The 21,371-nt window shown below is 40.8% G+C and overlaps 1 protein-coding gene across 1 annotated transcript in view; it reads right to left on the reverse strand.

Annotated features, from left to right (window-relative positions):
* Positions 1-21,371, reverse strand: part of LDAH (lipid droplet associated hydrolase) — a 141,178-nt gene that overhangs the window by 93,406 nt on the left and 26,401 nt on the right. The window contains exon 3 of the mRNA XM_086625483.1: positions 5,172-5,306. Coding sequence (XP_086481609.1) covers positions 5,172-5,306 — 135 coding nt within the window. The remainder of the gene's footprint in view (positions 1-5,171; positions 5,307-21,371) is intronic.

Consider the following 21,371-nt stretch of genomic DNA (forward strand, 5'->3'; position numbering starts at 1 on the left):
AGAAATCCAAAAGAAGTGTTAATGCAAATTGTTCAATGGAGTGACACATTAAAAGAAGCTCCAGAACTTAAAAGAATAAATCAGCTGTGGGTAGACCTGTCTAGTATTTTTACTTTTAAGGAATGATTTGCCATATCTTACTTACAATCTATTTGTATAATTTTTTTTCTTATAAGCATGTCTTTGTAAGGCAGAAATCAACCAAATGATGTGCAAATATGTGCATCTTAAAAAGACTTATGACACAAAAATAATACATTTGGCATGTAAACTATCAGAGTAATTAGGCAGGGGTTTTGGTATTATAAAAGCCTCTGTTCGTAGGTAGCATCTGTTCAAGAGCCATGAACACCTTAATGATTAGGAAAAATACAAGTCAGTTACAGTATCAAGCACTGAAAAAAAAAAAGCAATACTTTCAAGGTTATATGAACATTTATAAAGCATATATGGATTATGCCGGATTTCAACAAAATAACTAAGAAAGAGCTAGAAAACTACTCTCCTTTTTGTAGTTTTGCCTACACCTAAGGACTGATGTTGGCTCATTTTACAGTCACAACAGTGTTCAAAGAACTGCTTTTTTAAAAGCCAAGGAGGAGAATAAAGAAGTTGAAAATGAAACATAACTTTTTTATTGCTTTCACTGAGTAAAACGAGTTTCAAATCTTTTTGCACAGTGGATTAATTGCTAGGAGCAGAATTACAGCAATGAAATCATAGAATCACAGAATGGCACAGGCTGAAAGGGACCTTAGAGATCATCTAATCCAACCTCCCTGTCATGGGCAGGGACGCCTCTCAACTAGATCAGGCTACTCAAGGCTCCGTCCAACCTGGCCTTGAACACCTCCAGGGAGGGGGCATCCACAACTTCTCTGGGCAATTTATTCCAAAGTCTCACCACCCTCGTACTGAAGATTTTCTTCCTAAGATCTAATCTAAATCTGTTCTCCTTCAATTAAAGTTGTGTGTCTCTCTGTGGAGCATAGCTTGCAAGAGCTCTCTGAATAGAAGGATATCAATATAGAAGTACAAATAAAGGGTGTAGCTTTGTTCGGTTCTCAGATCACCACGTGACATGCCTCCAGTAAATTAGGAAGTCGTCTGTGATTGATGGCTGCAGTCAGAATACTTGCTTTAGTCTTTCTGAGAGTTTCAAAATCTTCTTGATCTAAATATAACCAGGCACATTATTCCAATACAGTTTCTTTCATTTTAAACCTTTTACTACTTCACAGGCAGCATTGTTTATGTTAAGTGTTCTATTTAAATACTTGCACACTCTAACTCAGTGGTCTCCAAAGAGGGGTGCAGGCACATTGGGCTGCAAAAGAAAATACTAGAAATTCAGTAACACATTTATTTAATTTAGATTAATTTAAAAAAAATACTGGGAGTGCATGTTGAAAAAGTTTTTACTGATACAAATTACTTACTGATGGGAGTGCTTTATCAAAAAAGCTTGTAGATTCCTGTTCTAAATAAGTCAGTATGAATTTGTCTTTCATAGTAGCTTCCCTCCCTTCTTTTTTTCATTTGCTAGATTCCAACCAGAAAAACCTCAAGAATCAATGGAATTGGAGATTTAAATGTTGCCTTCATCAATTTATGCCCTCATCCTACTTATCAAGAAATACTGAACTTCCTCAGAGGATTTGCAGAGGCTATTCCAAAGAAAAAATTATGACATGCCCATCATAAGCATGAGAAAATACATAGAATTTTTACAATAACAGTTCTGTGCCTAGTTCTTTGCCAAAATATTCCCTTTTTCTGGTTTTGTGCAGCGTATTAATAATTGACATGGTTTTCACAATCCTATATAGCGGTCCTTGACACAGGAACTCTGCCTTAGACATCCAGACCCTAGAAGGCAATGAAGAGCTGCAGAAAACAGAATTATCTCTCCCTATGCACATGCTTCTGATAATCCTTGGAATTCTGGGGTTTGTTGCTATAATGCCACAAAATGTCAATTAAGAACTTCTGTGGGATGCAACAGCACGAGCAGAACATCAGTAATGAGTCCATGACTCCCTAATTGCTTTCAGTTAGTCACTTGGGAAATTGCAAAGACGCTCAATTTTTTGTTTAGTGATTTTCATCACAAGTTTATAGTCAATTAATGAAGTTTACATTTTTGGCGATAAACAAATAAAAGAAAGGGAATCAGCTTCCAATATCTAAAAGGTGCTTTTCATTTCTTTTGTGTCATAAGGATGAGGGAGAATTATTCCAAATCTCTTCTCCCACTGCAGCCAACCTATATCATCATAAAATGACAAAATGTAAGGCCTTCTAGCCACTTTGTGCCTTCCCTTGAGTTTGTATCAAATGAATCATATTTCAAAGCTACTGCAAAGCACAGTGTATTACCCACAGCAACTGTAGTAACATCATTATTTACAAAAGTTACTAAACTTTTCAGTTTCCTTAACTAGCTTGAAAATGGCTCCCCATGGAATATTCGGGAATACTGTCTAAATGTATACTAACAACAGGATGTGAGCTTCCTGCTCCTGTGCTCCTAATAAAATAAATATGAAAACAATCTTATAAATGTCTTCTCATTATTTTTTAAACTATCTATCAGTAGCTTTCTATGCTTTTATTACCTCCATGACGCTACGCTAAGTGCAGCAGTAAGTACAGAACCTGGCACATAACATTGAGAACACACAAAACACCTTCTTGGGTCAGGCGAGCAAGTCCCCCAAGCTCAGCAGTGGCAAGACTAGATGCTATTCAGTGAGAGAAACCAAGCCTGGACGCCTTCTGCACCCCTTCCCCTTGCAGCGAACCTCTCAGGCTCACAACCCTGCCACGGGATGGCACTGGGACCAGGAGCAGCACAGGGAAGCGTGGAGAAGGTCAGTGTCCAAGACAAAGACCCCAGTGTCCAAAGCAAGGACAGCAGTGCACCTCCACAACAAAGAATTACTCTCCTTCAGTAGCTGTTTATGGGCCAGCTGTCCATGAGGTTGTTTTACCACTTTAAGTCTGCTAACATAATTTGCCCACCGCATAGTGCTTTGGCTGCTAGTTCCTTAAATTTTTTACCTGTCACATAAAGAAATACTTCCTTTTACCTGTTTTAAACCTGCTAGTACCATTAAGTGACCACTAGTTCCATTACTGAATCTGGTGTATTTTATTCTGCACTTACTTTATTTACTGCTGTGATTTTGGAAACCTCAGTCATACTCCTGAGAATCATTCTGCTCCCCAAACCAATTTATCTCTCATCGAGCCACTTAATCTCTCATAACAAGGAAGGCACTTTCTCCCTGTTGTTTTAGTTGCCTTTCTCCATACACTCACCAACTTCACTCTTGAAATGTCTTTGAGATGCCCACCAGAACCACACTCCAATATTTAAGATGCAGGTCCACCATGATTACATACAGTAATAAAACAACGCCTTCTGCCTTGTCCGTAACAGTGACTATATGCTATGTGCTGTGCAACGAGAGATGATACTAGAGAACTGTCAGTGATGATGCCAGCATCCTTCCTGAGTTTTACAAATAAATTCCAAGTTCAGGACAGCCTAGGCACAGTTAAAGGAGTTCTTTTTTGTCAGATGCATTAACTCATATTTATCTACCCTGACACTTGTCTACAATCTTTTTGCACACAAATTACATTTTGTAAGATGCTTCTGTAGTTCCCTGACATCCAATATCTTCCCACTAATTAAATGCTTGAAGTACCAAACACAAGCTGAGAAATTTCACTGTTTACTCTCATTCTGCAGGTCATGGGTGAATATATTGAACAAAACTTGACACAGCACCAATTCTTACAGTACTTCGCTTCTGATCTGTCCACTCTAACAAACTACCACATCCTTGAAAAACCCGTCTCTCACAGGAGCGTTGAAGTGAGAGTCATGAAGTCAGCCAGAGGTTTGGTTTCAAGTTAGGTATCAGCTTCCTTTTTCCTACTGGATGCTCTCCTTTCCCAGATTTACACTCTCCGTAGCAGCAGAGGGGCTGTCAGTGGAAGTGGGACAGTTGTACAACGTCCCTGCTGGTCCCATCCAAAAACCTCTCCATTTTAACTAGCTCGGCCATCTCAAGCCACCAAACACATCTCTTGTCATCCAATGCTCTTTTCACTAAATGCACTCTTACGGATGTGATCCCAGCCCAGATTATCAGACCTACAAACGTTCCCTGCAACAAACTCAGCTCCATTCAGTTGCCAGGCTTCTACCTGCATCCCACAGTTAACACTGTACCAGAAATTACAAACCTAGGGATTTCTCGCCTGTCAGGAGAAAGTGCTAGCGTTTGGTAGTTTGACACATGAACACGATGAATAGAAGGAATTATACCAAAGAAATACAGGTTTTGCATTTCAATTTCAAACCTGAGATTAAATAAACCAATAAAATGGCTTAAAAGCTCAGGTGCAAAGGCTAGCAAGGGAAAGTTGTGCTAAACAGCTAAAACAGTTTCTTCAAAATTTTCAGCTTGCTTCACATTGCTGAACTTTTTGGTCCTAAGGAATCATACTGATATACTGCTACACCACTGCAGCTTGATGAAGTGCAGAGGTCTTCTGACACTAAGCAGCCTCCAGGACAGGATTCACTATCAGCTTCCTCCATCTTACAATGCTGTAACTTAACAATATCCACTTAGAGTTGGCTACCATGTCTTGCTGGCGATTTGTATGTCAAAAGACTTGGAACAGATAAACAAGCAACCTCTACCCTGCAAATGCCCCATACCCCAGCCTCAGAGAGATTTACTTGCTTCCTGAAAATTTGCTAATTTAGTACAACTACTTTTAAATTCAGAGATAATTAAATGTCTCCTCAAGAACTCAATCTCTGAATTAGAAATTTCATTTAAAAATGTACTTTTCTAATCTACTTTTCTCAACATAAGAACATTCTAAACCACCTTCTCTATAACTTGTCTCTAAAGACTGCAATCAGCAAACCCTCTTATTCTCTTAACAGCACTTATTTGACTGGCAAATCTAATTTACCTAAAAATACTCTTTTCCTCTGTAACTTCTCTTATCATACAACTGTTCTGTGGAAATACAATGGAGACATTCAAAAACCATGTCATGCTGGTTTTTAAACAGGCACAAGTTCTGCTAGTGAAATTAGGGGGCACAAATATTTGTATGTACAAGTTACAATATTGTACCTTCAATCATTTCCATACCACTAGGAGGCTTACAATGTCCAGCATGGCTCACAACCCAGACAGGATACTGCTGATTTAGTCCACAATACAAGGCCTGAATAAAGGTCCTGTAATAACCTGCCAGGCCAGGGTTACCTGCCAAAAAAACAAAACATACAAGCACAGTCAATATTAACCTTCCAACAACAAGCAATCTGCTTCAAAGCAAAATAAACAGCATTATACAGCAATTTGTTATTTTCTTTCCTCTAGTACATTTCCAATTTTTATTTTCCCAATTTCAGGGGCTACACTACTGAACTGGTTTAATTCCATTGATCAATGGCACCCATGAGAAGGATTTTGCAGAATTACTCTGAAATTGCAGAACCTAAAATTGAAGCCCAACACAAGAGAAAAATCTCCTTTTCCACCAGAGGTCAATCAGCTTGCTTAGCTATCCCATCAAGTTACAGACACACAAAAATTGGGTAAAGAAACCCTTAGATCTTATAAAAATATCACAAAAACTACAGTGTATATAACTTGATGCAGATATCTGCCCTCCAGAATATCTCAGTATTATCACTTCAAAATAGGTATGTGGTATCCTGAAAATACAAAGGTCTGTATTGACCCTAAAAAAGAGAGTTAATTTATTTTAAACTCATTGGACTAAATTGATATTTCCTTCTTGTAACTTTATAGTCTCTTTGTCCTCTTCCACACCTCTTGAGAAACAATTTTCTTTTCAACCCTCATGCTCTAGAATCACAGGAGAATCTGTCCTTCCTCCTGCAGCCCATCAGCTTTAGATAGAACTTCCCAGAAGAGGCTGGTATCTGAACAAATCCAGCTTGCCCTGAGAGAGTAGACCACCTTGCTCTAAATCCATTGTTTAGTAGTGAAAATATCAACAGTCACGTACCATTGCTGACCTGGAAACCGAAATACTGTCCCAAAGATAAAAACATATATCTAGTAGGGATTTCCGGATTTCCAAACAAAACTCTTATCTCTATCCCTCCTTTGTTTCTCTCTCTTCTGGATATCAGTAGGGACAGTGCCAAACGACTTAAGTTGGAGAGTAAATCCAAATGAAGACAAAGCAGATTATGTTTCCTCATTTCCATAGGATGCATAAAAATTCCACAGAGACATAAAAATATATAATTTCTCTCTGTTTATTTAATAATTTACCAGAATAGTTCCACTGATTTCTATTATCATTTAGACACAAGGAAAGTCCACGGTTTTGGTCAAGATGGCTCAGTTACATGTCTGTCACTCACACACGAGGCTATTCTTAGTTTGGATATCATCAACAGCAAAAGACAGCAGAAGCAGTATTGTATAAAAAGTCATTCACTTTTTAAGACAAAGACATCGCAAAATAACACCAATGTATTACTGAAAGGGTATGAGAGAAAAAAAACACCACGTTAAAACTGTGTAAACTCCTTTATATAGAATCATAAAATGGTTAGGGTTGGAAGGGACCTCAAAGATCATCTAGTTCCAACCCCCCTGCCATGGGCAGGGAAACTCTCCACTACACCAGCTTGCCCAAAGCCTCATCCAACCTGGCCTTGAACACTTCCAGCGATGGGGCAGCCACAACTTCTCTGGGCAACCTGTTCCACTGCCTCACCACCCTCTGAGTGAAAAATTTCTTTCTTATATCCAATCTAAATCTCCCCTCTTTCAGTTTACAGCCATTACCCCTTGTCCTATCACTACACGCCCTTTCAAAAAGTCCCTCTCCAGCTTTCCTGTAGGCCCCCTTTAGGTACTGGAAAGCTGCTATCAGATCACCCCAGAGCCTTCTCTTCTCCAGGATGAACAGCCCCAACTCTCTGAGCTTGTCTTCATAGCAGAGGTGTTCCAGCCCTCGCATCATCTTCGTGGCCGTCCTCTGGACTCGCTCCAGCAGCTCCATGTCCTTCTTGTGTTGGGGACTCCAGAGCTGAACACAGTATTCCAGGTGGGGTCTCACGAGAGCAGAGTAGGGGGCAGAATCACCTCCCTCGACCTGCTGGCCACACTTCTTTGGATGCAGCTCAGGATACGATTTGCTTTCTGGGCTGCCAGCACACATTGCCAGCTCATTGTGAGCTTCTCATCAACCAACGCCCCCAAGCCTGTCTCCTCCGTGCTGCTCTCAATCCATTCTCTGCCCAGCCTGTACTTGTGCTTGGGATTGCCCCAACCCATGTGCAGGACCTTGCACTTGGCCTTGTTCAACTTCATCAGGTTCTCATGGGCCCACCTCTCCAGCCTGTCAAGATCCCTCTGGATGGCATCCCTTCCCTCCAGCGTGTCCACAACACCACACAACTTGGTGTCATCTGCAAACTTGCTGAGGGTGCACTCGATCACACTGTCCATGTCGCCAACAAAGACATTAAATAGCACCGGCCCCAGTACTGACCCCTGAGGAACACCACTTGTCACTGGCCTCCACCTGGACATTGAACCGTTAACCACAACTCTGAGTGACCACCCAGCCAATTCCTTGTCCAGCGAGTGGTCCATTTGTGAAATTCACGTCTTTCCAGTTTAGAGACAAGGATCTCGTGTGGGACAGTATCAAATGCTTTAGGTAAGTCCAGGTAGACAATGTCAGTTGCTCTTCCCCTATCCATCAATGCTCATCACAGAAGGCCACCAAATTAGTCAGGCAGGATTTGCCCTTAGTGAAGCCATGTTGGCTGTCACCAATCACCTCTTATCTTCTACGTGCCTTAGCACAGTCACCAGGAGGATCTGCTCCATGTTCTTGCCGGGCACAAAGGTGAGACTGACTGGCCTGTAGTTCCCTGGGTCTTCTTTTTTTCCCTTTTTAAAGATGGGGCTATGTTTCCCTTTTTCCAGTCAGTGGGAACTTCACCAGACTGTCACGACTTCTTCAAATATGACGGACAGTGGCTTAGCAACTTCATCTGCCAGTTCCCTCAGGACCCATGGATGCACCTCATCAGGTCCCATGGACTTGTGCACCTTCAGGTTCTTTAGATGGTCTCAAACTTTGTCTTCTCCTACAGTGGGTGGTTCTTCATTCTCACAGTCCCTGCCTTTGCCTTCTGCAACTTGGGCTGTGCAGCTGGAGCGCTTGCCAGTGAAGACTGAGGCAAAGAAGTCATTGAGTACCTCAGCCTTCTCCATATCCCGGGTAGCCGGGTCTCCCGTTTCCTTCTGAAGCAGGCCTACGTTTTGCCTAGATCTCTTTTTATCACTGACATATCTATAGAAGCGTTTCTTGTTGCCCTTGATGTCCCTGGCCAGATTTAACTCTATCAGGACTTTAGTTTTCCTAATCTGATCTCTGGTTGCTCGCACAAATTCTTTGTTTTATTCCCAGGCTACCTCTCCTTGCTTCCATCCTCTATAGGCCTTCTTTTTATGTCTGAGTTGGTTCAGGAGCTCCTTGTTCATCCATGCAGGCCTCCTGGTGTTCCTACCTGACTTCCTCTTTGTTGGGATGCACCCCTCCTGAGCTTGGAGGAGGTGATCCTTGAATATTAACCAGCTTTCTTGGGCCCCTCTTCTGTCCAGGACTTCATCCCATTGTACTCTACCAAGAAGATCCCTGAAGAAGCCAAAGTCTGCTCTCCTTAAATCCAGGGTAGTGAGCTTACTGAGTACCCTCCTTGCTTCCCTAGGAATCTTGAATTCCACCATTTCATGATCTCTGAAGCCAAGACTGTCCTTGAGCGTCACATTCCCCACCAGCCCCTCTTTGTTGATATCAGTCTGATTGTAGTAACAGAGGCTGAGCCATGCAAGTATTGACAGTGACAGAGAAGAAAGATCAGAGCTACAATCAAATTAGTATTTGTAGAATGTGGTGGTAAAAACTAGGTTTATTCCACTTCTTCCTTTTCTATAGTGGGCATTTCCATTTTATCTTCTTTTACTTCAACCCTTTTGCTCTTCAAGTAGCGTGCAGTATGTTCATGGCTCTCCCAAGAGGCATTTTCTCAGTCCAGAGGTTCTAGAATACAGGCTGCTCACCATTGAGCAGCTGTGCACCACCCACCCAAAGCCACCTCCAGCACAGACTCCCACGTAGCAGCTGATGCCACTGCTCACACCAGTGATGACGCATGGGCAGAGTAGGGAAGCCTTCCACTCTAGGTAATATATCACACAGGCTTCATCTCTCACCTGCAAAAACTGCCTCTGACAGTTTTTAAACCTTAATAGAATTGCTGATATTAAAACATTATTTTTACTGGAGTACACATATTTTTGAAAAAAAAAACCCCACACAACCAAACCACCAAAACTCAAACCCCACAGTATCAGTTATTACATGTTTCTAAGTATCTCTTTGTAAGCCTGACGTTAAAGGAGAATTTAAAAAATAAAAATCGTTGTATATATAAATTCAAAAATGTATGATGAAACTGATTTCCCGAAAAACAATTTAAAATTCACAGGGGTCACACATCTGTACAACTGAACTACATTTTCATAAATCAAAAATATGTAATATAGAGGGCCCTCAAGACAATGAAATCAAATCTAGACATCACCTGTCAAGCTCCTTGGATTGATGTTACATAGAGGAAATCTGTCTTTCAGCAAGGTTGAAGATGAAAGTAGCAGTAATCCAAAATAAAGTGAGTTGTAGTACAAATGATCATGGTGTTTTGGCATTATGCTTAGTCCTGGAATATAATGCAACTAGGTATTTTGAGATGAAGATATCACAAAATTAATATCAAAATGAGTCTTTTTTCTTTACATTTTTCTCTCCTTTAATAACACAAAACAAGGAAAAGGAGAGAAACGGCAACAGCTGTCTTAGACATTTCGGTGCCATTTCCTATCATCAGCCAGGTGGACCTAACATGTAAATATTCTCAGGATTGAGTCATCAGCTGAAAAGCAGTAATTGCTTATTTACAGTGAGGCTTTGCATCAAATACTATACAAACCTCAAGACACTCTAATACTTTTTTGAGGGTAGGGGGACTTTTATGCTGTGATAAATGGGATGTGTATTTTAGACAGGTAAAAGAGAAGTTCCATAAATGCAGAACTCGCCCCCCTTTCCCCACTCTTCATAAGCATCTGCTCATAGTAAAAGACATTCTGAGGGGTCAACCGTTAGAACTGCTACTGATACTTTAAAATGCCTTGAAGGGGTATGAATGAGAACTGCTGGCACAAATGGAAAGGAAAATCAACAAAGCAGAAAAGTTTTCTACAGAGGAATCACCACGTACCAAGCAGCTATAAATTTATTCTTTATTGAACTTTCAGTATTTCAGGTTTGCACTGACTTAAGCGAACGCAGATTAACAGTCCCTGCTCTTGAAAGCCTGCACCTACAATATTCACAAGTGGAGAATGTTCATCTCCTAATACAGCCCAAACTCGCATCTCTGCAACTTCATTCATTTTATGTGTTTTTACTTTAGCTGCTATCTGTCAAAATACTTTAAGGGCAGCAAACAAAAAACCTGAATAGATAAAGATTTTTTTTCATACAACAGAGTTACAGTAACGGCTAAAGGAAATAACTGAGTTGTAATATGCACAGCAGTCTTTGATCAACAATAGTTTGGGATCATCTATTGATCTTGAAATATTGTTCTATTGAACTTCTTTTTCTATAAAAGAACTACCAAGTTCATCACAAAGGCACCCAGGCAATGCAGTGCTCATTCGTGCATTTTAAGGATTTCCCAGTACATCAAACCAAAACTGCCTATGTTCTTTCACTCAGCAACTAAGTGTCAAAAAATGGAAACCATAAGTAAATGCAATGTTAACCTCCATCATTTGAAGGTTACTCCAGTTATTTGAATACCACATCAATCCTCAGACACCTCAGGGCACCTGAATCATTCATGCATGCCAGCAAATCTCATGTTGCAGTCATCTGAACAAAGAAGTACATCTTAAGCAGTTCCTCTCAACTGTGCTTAATTTTCAAGTGTTTATGCTGTTTCAGAAGTCTTTTAAACAATAGCTGTGAACGGTGACCATAACAGAAAAAGACACAAAACTACAATACACTGCATATTGGCTTAATTTGCAAAAGATTTCCAAGCATTTCATGGGAAGAGTATGTCAAATGGACAACTCGCACAGCGAATTAGAACACAATGGGGCCACTTTATTTGGTGTACTCCTAAGTTTCAGTAACCAAAGGACCCCTACCACCTTCTCTCTTCTCCGTAACACACCACAATTTCATCCAGCTATTCCACATTAAGCCCAAAGTCTTTCCATTTTTTATTTGAAGATGGGAATCCACTTCTTCATTTTCCGATCTGTTCCACTCACATCTAAAGCAAAACAGTACAGAATGACTGAATATGCAGAGGTGCGACTTTGAGCTATACTAGGAGGTAAATGTTCTCCACTTCTATATACTACAGATATAGGCTTTCAAGAACTGGAACTACTACTCTTTAATCATCCACATAGTTAAAAAGATGAAAATAACTTCTAAACATACATTTATCTGCCTTTCACTTTCAAGCACTTTCTTGTTAATGCTTTCTCTATCAAATCAAGACTTTCAACACCAGGCACTTCCTACTTATGAAGCCAGCTAGCAATGGAGAGAGAACAATTAGTACACATTAAATATCTGCCCCAGGATATCACTGCTAATAATAACCTCTATCCTGATTTTACATGATTTCTGATACAACATATCATAAGTGGCCAGAGACATCAAAAACTACAAGAAAGGGTTCTTTAGGTACATAAACAACAAGCAGAAACAGAAGGAAAATACCGGCCCACTGTTAAACAGGAGAGGTGAATTAGTCACCAACAACAATGAAAAGGCTGAGGTTCTCAACACTTTCTTCACCTCTGCCTCTACCAGCACCGTTGGGCCCCAGGCCTTGGGAACAAAAACCCAGGTTGATGCAAACACAGACCAACCATCAGTGAAGGAAGAGTTGACATGTGAACTACTACAGGAGCTTGACCTCTACAAATCAATGGGCCCTAACAACACCCACCCGAGGGTGTTAAGAGAGCTGGCTGTCATCCTTGTGAGGCCACTCTACATAATCTTTGAGAAGTTGTGGAGATAAGAGGACAACCCAGAAGACTGGAAGAAGACTAACGTCACCCCCATCTACAAGAAGGGCTTAAAAGAGGATCCAGGAAATTATAGGCCCATTGGTCTTACTTCAGTCCCTGGAAAAGTAATGGAACAAATCCTTTCGGGGGCTATCACAAGTCACATGCAGCACATAACTGGCAAAATCCACACCAAGGGCAAATTGTGTTTGACAAACCTGATTGCCTTCTATGACAAAGTAACCGGCTCAGTTGACGTGGGGCGACTGGTGGACATTGTCTACCTGCATTCCCTCAGGGCTTTTCATACAGTTTCCCACAGCCTCCTTCCAGAGAAATTGATGCGTTACAGTCCAGACGAGTGCAGTGGGTGGGGACTAACTGACAGGTCACACCAAGAGGGTGGTGGTAAACAGCTCCTTTTCAAACTGGCAACTGTCACAAGTGGGGTCTCCCAGGAAATGATATTGGGTGCAATGCTGTTTAACATCTTCATAAGTGATCTGGACGATGGAATCAAGCATACCCTGATGAAGTTTGCCAATGATACTAAACTGAGTGGAGAAGTGGACACTTGAGAACAGAGAGCCACCCAGCAGGAAGACCTAGATAGGCTGGAAGAGCGGGGTAACAAAAATCTTACAAAGTTCAACAAGGACAAGTGTAAGGTCTTGCACCTGGGAAAACGTATTCCAGGAGATCAGCACGGGCCAGGATCTACCTGGTTGGGAAGCAGCTCTGTAGAAAGGGATCTGCGGGTCCTGGTGGATGACAAGCTCAATATGAGTGAACAGTGTGCCGCTGTGGCAAAAAAAGCCAATAGGATGCTGGGTTCATCAACAAGGGCATTAACAGCAGAGATAAAGAAGTCATTATCCCACTCTACTCAGCACTTGTCAGGTCATATTTGAAATACTGTGTTCAGTTTTGGTTCCCGCCATGCAAAAAAAGATGTGGACAGGCTGGAAAGGGTCCAGAGAAGGGTCACAAAGACAATCAAAGGACTGGGAAGTCTGACATATGAGGAAAGGCTGTGAGAACTGGGTTTGTTCAGCCTTGAGAAAAGAAGTTATAGGGGAGACCTTATCATCATGTTCCAGTATTTAAACAGTGGCTACGAAGAAGATGGAGACTGCCTTTTTACAAGGAGTCACATGGAAAAGACGAGGGGCAACAGGTACAAGTTACTCCTGGGGAGATTCCAATTAGACACGAGGAAAATTTTTCACAATGAGAACAATCAGCTATTGGAATAATCTCCCCAGGAAGTGGTAGATTCCCCAACATTGGACATTTTTAAGATTCAGCTGGTCAGGCTGCTAGGCCATCTTGTCTAGACTGTGCTTTTGCCAGGAAAGGTTGGACCAGATGATCCTTGAGGTTCCTTCCAGTCTGGTATTCTATGATAACGTCAGACTTGGCCTGTCCTAAAATGAAATGCATACTAATATTTGAGATGCTGCACTTCCAGTTATTCAGACTCAGGAAGTTTAAACTTATATACAGTATGCCATCAGTGTAATTCAATCAGCTTAATTCTGAATGCAAAACAACAAACATATTACGCTCATTTAAAAAGCCACAGACCATAGTTACTCCTCACAATCAAACACAGCTTCTGTGGCTTACAAACTGTCAAACATTTTGAACTCTTCTGCAACAGAAAATATGAATGCCAAATGTAAAAAATAATTAAGACAGCGTTATATAACCCTGTGCAAAAATAATTCTCAGAGTTACTGAGAAGTGTACAATGTTAACCATAACAGCAAAATGTTTCAGGTTAGTGCCACAGTTTAAACCCCAGTCAGCAACTAAACCCCACACAGTCATTCATTCACTCCCTCCCATGGGATGAGGGAGAGAACCAGAAAGTAAAAGTGAGAAAACTCGTGGGCTGAGATAAAGACAGTTTAATAAGTAAAGCAAAAGCCATGCACATAAGCAAAGAAAAACAAAGCATCTCCAGGAAAGCAGGCTCCATCATACATAAAGGTGACTTGGGAAGACAAAACGCCATCACTCTGAACATCGCCCCCTTCCTCCTTCTTCCCCCAGCTTTATATGCTGAGCATGACATCATATGGTATGGAATATCCCTTCGGTCAGCTGGGGTCAGCTGTCTCATCTGTGTCCCCTCCCAGCTCCTTGTGCACTCCCAGCCTACTCACTGGTGGGATGGGGTGAGGAGCAGAAAAGGCCTTGACTCTGTGTAGGCACTGCCCAGCAGTAAGTAACACATCCCTGTGTTATCAATACTGTTTTCAGCACAAATCCAAAACATAGCCCCATACAGGTTAGTATGAAGAAAATTAACTCTATTCCAAACAAAACCAGCACAGTCAGAAACAAACATGCACCAAAACATTTAAGAGAAGCCTTCTGTCCAGAAAGGAGTAGGCTGAAAATACATACAGCTTACTCAAATCAAATTGAGACTAAAACATAAAATTAAAATAATTCTTAGCAGTTCTGGAAGGGATATCTATATTGAAAAGGATTTATTTAGACAGTCTACAGCAAATCTCAAGAGCAGTCAGGAGTGAAGGAGAATAAATTTATGTGTAGCTAAATCATCCTAAACAGTGACAAGGTTTCATGGAATCATAGCGTGGTTTGGGTTGAAATGGATTTTGAAGATCATCTAGTTCCAACTCCCCTGCCACAGGCAGGGACACCTTCTACTAGACCAGGTTGCTCAAAGCCTCATCCAACCTGGCCTTGAATACTTCCAGCGATGGGGCATCTACAAATTCTCTGGGCAACCTGGTCCAGTGTTTCACTACCCTCAGATTGAAGAATTTATTCCTTAGATCTGATCGAAATCTCCCCTCTTTCAGTTTAAAGCCATTGCCCCTTGTCCTATCACTACATGCCCTTGTAAAAAGTCCCTCTCCAGCTTTCCTGTAGGCCCCCTTTAAGTACCGGAAAGTCTCCCCGAAGCCTTCTCTTCTCCAGGCTGAACAACCCCTACTCTCAGCCTGTCTTCATAGGAGAGGTGCTCCAGCTCTCGGATCATCTTCATGGCCCTCCTCTGGACTCGCTCCAGCAGCTCCATGTCCTTCTTGTGTTGGGGACTCCCGAGCTGAATGCAGTATTCCAGGTGGGGTCTCACGAGAGCAGAGTAGAGGGGCAGAATCACCTCCCTTGACCTGCTGGCCACGCTTCTTTGGATGCAGCCCAGGATATGGTTCACTTTCTGGGCTGCAAGCACATGTTGCCAACTCACACTGAGCTTCTCATCAACAAACAACCTCAAGTCCTTCTCTTCCTTTCTTGCACCTTGTTTTGAAACAAGCTTTTGAGTTCTGTGCACTGTCCTGTGAGACATTCCCCAGTGTTTTCAATTGTGTCTCCAGAAATCTGACCATCTGCAGGAGCGGTAGCTGGCATTCAGCTGTGGTGCTTCATGCACTTCTCTAGCAGTTACTTTCTGTCTGCTCTGGGACCTCAACAGGACCATAAAGAATAAAGGCAGCTACATGAGTAGAAGATGGGAAATACACAGCCAACAGTGGGTTTACAGAGAACTTTGAGGAACTGGAAAATATGCCAGCAATTACCATGAGTTTAATTTTAGAAAGAATCCACAGTTTCAGAATTAAGTATGTATGCCGGAGTACTATTTTTTTTTTTAAATAAGCATCCATAAATCAAATTTGAAATCCAAGGGTGCACAGCAGGACCACACAAAAAAATCATTTTTGTGGCAATGATTCTCACTGCCTCTTCGCAGAGCTGCCAAAGCTCCCAGCTCCAGCTCGAAAAGCCTAAATGACAAGTTCCTCGCTCAAGGAAACTTAATCTGCCTTTGGCGTCTGACCAGCCACCATGGAAGAAGATGCAACTCCCCTATGTTAATGAATGGAAAGCAGCCCACGCAGATGTCAGAAGAATTTAAATGGAGCATGTAAAAAACACAATGATGTTCTCCCACTTGGGAGAAAACTGCAAAAACTGACACTGTGGCTGAAGTTCAGGCCTTAAAAGGAAACACACAGGTTTCTCTGACATGCAGGGTCAAAAGATTTCAAATATGTCAAATAACATTCGAATGATCATCATAAACTCATGTCAATTAAGCTTTCACCTGTTTGCACATCTAGGGGACTGGCATTCTTCATCCGATATTTCATTTATAGTCCACACACAAGGGGAGAAGCATCAGTCAAAGAGCAAACAATTACAAGGACGTTATGCAGAAACATGTGAAAAATCTGTTTGATCCTCTCCAACTCTGCAATCATGAATTTGGCTGGAAAGCACCTTAATATATTTGCTTGGCTTGTGAAAATAGGGAATCTCAGAAGGATTCAGCCAGGTGCCTGTAACACAGCTTATTAGAGAGGTTTTTCAAGAACGTTTCACATTTTTTTTCTCTCTCTCTCTCTATATATATATACATACACAGACAGTTTTTAGCTTGATATAGCTATAAAACTTACATATAGGATTTTATAATGCACATTCTTTTTTATGCATTTTGCAGAGCAAATAAGCTTCCCTGCTGTTGTCTAACACTGTTCCACCTTTAGGACAAATGTGAGCTCATTTATGTCTAAAGAAATCCCATGGACAGCCTGATAAACCTGAATCAACCTAACACAGCTGGTTTTGCCCAAGTGACGATTGTGCCTGAAGCCTGTGAATAAAAATTTCCAGCTAGAAATCGGGACCGTACATGGCTGTTTTCTCATATGAATGATTAACAGATAGGATACAAAGTCTGAAATCCTGATCTTGTCCACTGCAAACCAACTGGACTTTTTCTGTGATTAAGTGATGTTGCAAGGCTTATAAAGTCCACAGATACATTTCAATAACTACCTCTAAAGTCTCAACCAGGTACAATAGGTACAGAAATAAAAAAAAAGCCTTGATTTTATTAATTTTTTTTAATATGTCTGTAAACCAATGGTTCTTGGAAGGGAGTTAAGATTGAGATATTAAACTGAAAAGATACAGTTCATAATGGAGTGGTGAATTTTTCACTATATTTTTTAAAGGTAGAAACCAGGATTTTCTAGTGTTTACGACTAAATCATTTTTGTTCCATTTTCTCCATAGCAAATGAAAAATGAACACATTTAATTAGGTCTCCTAGTACATACCTACACAGACACAGTCTCTTAAGCATCTGCTTATGCAGATAAAGACAGATTTAACTACTTCTAACATTGCAGGTGTGGTTGGTCAGTCTGATCCAATCTGTACCACAACCAATGCTGGCAGAGAGGCTAAAATGAGGTCTGCACTGGGTCTAGAATTCCCAGCAGGAATTTTTCAGTTGGCTTCCAGGGCTGAAGCAGAACTGGACCAGCAAAAAACAAATCTCCTTCTGAAAGAAAGGAGGGGAACAAAGGAAATGTGCAGAAGAGGAACTTGAGACTTGGTGTCAAATGGGTTCACAAGAAAGCCTATGAAACATCTGAATAACAACCACCCTGATGACACAACATCAGCAGGAAAAAGACAAAGAGAAGAAAAACAAACAACTCAAAACCAAGATAACCACAAATTATTTGTTTTGTACAGATAAACAGCTCTACAGATTTGATCACTTTTGAATAATATACAAGGAGGAAGCAAACAAAACATTCAAAAGGCAACAGAAAATACATTTTCAAATCTGTATCAGAGATTTATCCATGCTGTACCATTGGTCAGAGTCACAAAACCAAAAAGCACAGGTCTGGGAGCTTTGGAGTCACTAGGTTTTTGGGTTTGTTTTTTAAGGTAGTTTTTAGAATAAAATGATACACAGGAAACAAACAGCAACAGAGAACATGAAGACAGCTAATTTCAGAAAAGAGCCTGAAAATGTGTTTCTGCAATTTTTATGTATCAGGACTGTCAAAGGAATGTAATATTTGAAACAAACAGCCTAAGGTGATTTTGCAAATGAATTTTGCATTTGTTACTAGTCTTCAGAAATGCAAGACAAAAGAACCAAGTGTTCTGCATATGGAGAAAGGAAGATTGACCGATCCACAACCTTAGGAAAAAATTCTTTGCATTGACACCACTGTAACTCTAAATGAGGAAAAAGGTCTTGTAGTTAGGATATTAGTATTGGTCCTGAGTAGATCCTCCATGAAGACTTCAACCCAAACACTTCATTCACACAAACGCTTTCCTCAGTCATAAACACAAGTCACCTCACAAGCACAAATGTTTAGCCATTTAAGATCTACTGTGAAGAGCTTCTGCCTCCTAAGAGAAGGCTGCAATAACAGATACAAAAGACTTAAAATGTAAAGGTGGAAGGCAGTATGTAAATATGTATTACTACATATTTATTTATTCTTATGGGAGTTTTTAAATCCATCAATAATAACCAAGGATTGCTTTCGAAACAGGGATTCAGGGCAATGATCAAAATCTTCCATCATGCTTGTAACAGGAAAACAAGAGCAAAAGCTATGACTTACTGAATTTTTGGCTCTACTGTTTTCCATAGATATTGAACACAATCGGCCAAATTTATTTCTAATATAGCTTTAATGATCCATAGGAGTTACTATCAGGATACAAATGAGGTCATGTGTTAACTAGAATCTGAAAGGAGATATTTATTTTTTATTATTTGCACAGATAACTAGGTAAAATATTGAATATCAAGGTAAATTCGTATCAGCTCAGGTACTTCTGACAGCAGCTTCCAGAAGGAAGTAGTACGTTATACACTGGTGCTGTTGCTTTAAACATTTTAATTGCATTATTTGTACATGATGCAAATGGAAACACTGGATTTTCTTCATTGGTAAGTCTTTCAGTAGGTATGTCTTCTTCCACCTCAAGACATAATATGAAGAGAAACAGATTTTTTTTAAATGGTCAAATCAAACAAAATACCCTAGAATATAATTTTTCCATAACTCCAGCCAACTCAAGCCGCTGCGTGCTGCAGGAGAAGGATCGCTTCCTCTCCTGATTACGCTGCAGGCAGCCAGGCAGGAAGGATCCATGCTGAAAACAACACCTCATTAGCAGGGAGAGGGCACCAAGAGAAGACTGCGGATTGAGAAATTTCAGTAAGTGACTTTACTAAGTCACATCTGCCACCCAGATTTAGTGGAGGGAAATACTGTCAAGCACAGCTGGATGTTCAACCATCCTGTCATTACTCTGCCTCCTCAAACTTAACAAGCTCAAATGTGCCAAGTCCCCATCAGAGGTACTTGTGCAGCGCTGGGAAATTCAACAACAGTGGCATATTTCAAGCCTAGATCTGACATACGGCCTCCTCTTTGCATGAGGAAGTTTTTATTTTTAATGCATTTTTTTTTCTTTTCTAAAGACAATGGAAGCTGGTGGGCTGACCCAGTAAACAAAGTACAAGAACTGTCAGTATTTTAAAATTAAATACTGACTGTATTTTAAAATACTAGTCGCAAAAAAGTAGTCCATAAGCAGCAAAAATAATGGAGTGCAGTGTCCAAGAACTGAGTTTTCTAATATCTAATATGGGACAGAACACACACCTTTCCTTCAGGGGGTACTCTACCAGTGCATATGTCTTCTATCCAAACTTTTTTTTTTTTTTTTGTATCATTTTGAGTCCTCTACCTCTCAGAAGGATTTGGGGAAAATTGACTGATGTATTCAAAGTTTTACTGAGGTTAAAAGTAGAAACCAGACAGGTACATACAAACCAGTGTTATCCCCCAAGAATAATTTTCTCAAGTCGTCAAACTATTTAGCTCAGTGAAAAAAAAGGGGAGAGCTCTCAAGGAACCTTGGTATGAGACAGCAAACCCCATTGACAAGTTCTCAAGCTCTTGACTCAGATTTCTATTATTCCCATTTCATGAGAAATAATAAACAGACCAAATAGTCTATACATGAAAATTAAAGCATTACTAACCACTAAGAACTTCACCAGTTGACAGTACCTTATATGCATTGCCATATGAGAAAGGACATGGTCAGCTGAAAATAAGACTGATTTCATAATTAAGCCATAAATATTCATGCTCTTGATGAAGTGGCTAGAAAAGCTGGAAGAATTGGCTTTGAAAGCATGAGGAAGATGGGGGAGTTTTCTGCATGTTTTTGCTCCCGTTCAACAGCAAATTTACAAAATATGGTTGTGTATAATACACATTCCATGCAAACATGTGAATCAGAGTGTTCTGCTATGTTTGTGTCTCACTGAACTAGAAACCTGTGCTCTTACTACCTTATCCACTGAGAAGGCCACCTGTAGTCAAAGGCAAAGGGGAAAACAGGTTGTCTGCTCTCTGTAGACCTTTCTACCTGGATTGCTACGCTACACAAACTTTGAACTCTACAGTGCAGTCTGTTCTCATTGATTGCTTTTGCATCACGCATACCACTTACTGAAGAGTAAGAAAGCTCCTTTCCCACTGCCAATTTTTTTATTCAGAAAAAAAACACAAATCCAAAGCAATATATAAAATAAAAACGCTCCATGTCAAAATCTGAAAACTCAGGGTCGAATGCAATGAGTTGGCAGCTTCATGCAGCATACACAAAAGCAGATGCCACAAGGGAGAGGCCTTCTGAGCGAATCGCTACCACCTGGTGCGACTGGTGGGGTACCAACTCCTTCTGAGAAGCCTCAGGACTAAGCGTGTGAACCCACATACACACTCTGCATGTTGTGGACTGACATCGTAACGTAACAACAGAAAGTTCTGCAGCAAGTCTAGCTGAAGGAACTCCCACCTTTTCCCTTGACTGTCATTCCCACCCCACCCCACCATGGCTCACCAGCCCCTGAATTACACTGGCACAATCCTGTGGGGCCATGCTGTGCACCCAAACAGGGAACTGTTCCAGTTTTAAAAAGAACTCATAAATAAATGTATGTATGTATTTAATTCACAGCATGATCTCTCAAACTATTGTTCTGGCATAACCGAGGGGTGGAGTGGCACACTGTGGTGGGAACAGGAATACCTTATGCCAGCATTGTTGACAAACATTTCGGATTGTGAAATAATGGCCTTAGTTCTCTAAGTGTTCCAAGCACTAAGGTCTTGGATTTCCAGTGTCTGGTGGGTCTTAATATACAATCTACAAACAGTTCCTAACTTCCCAACTACTTTAGACTCAATGTCTGATTTATACCTTACTTGATGGTTCCAAAAGCTACCTGAAGGCAAGAGCTCTATGAAATAGCCCAGTCCTGCCACTCAG

This window comes from Tauraco erythrolophus, chromosome 2 (genome assembly GCF_009769465.1).
Source record: "Tauraco erythrolophus isolate bTauEry1 chromosome 2, bTauEry1.pri, whole genome shotgun sequence".
Lineage (NCBI taxonomy): Eukaryota > Metazoa > Chordata > Aves > Musophagiformes > Musophagidae > Tauraco > Tauraco erythrolophus.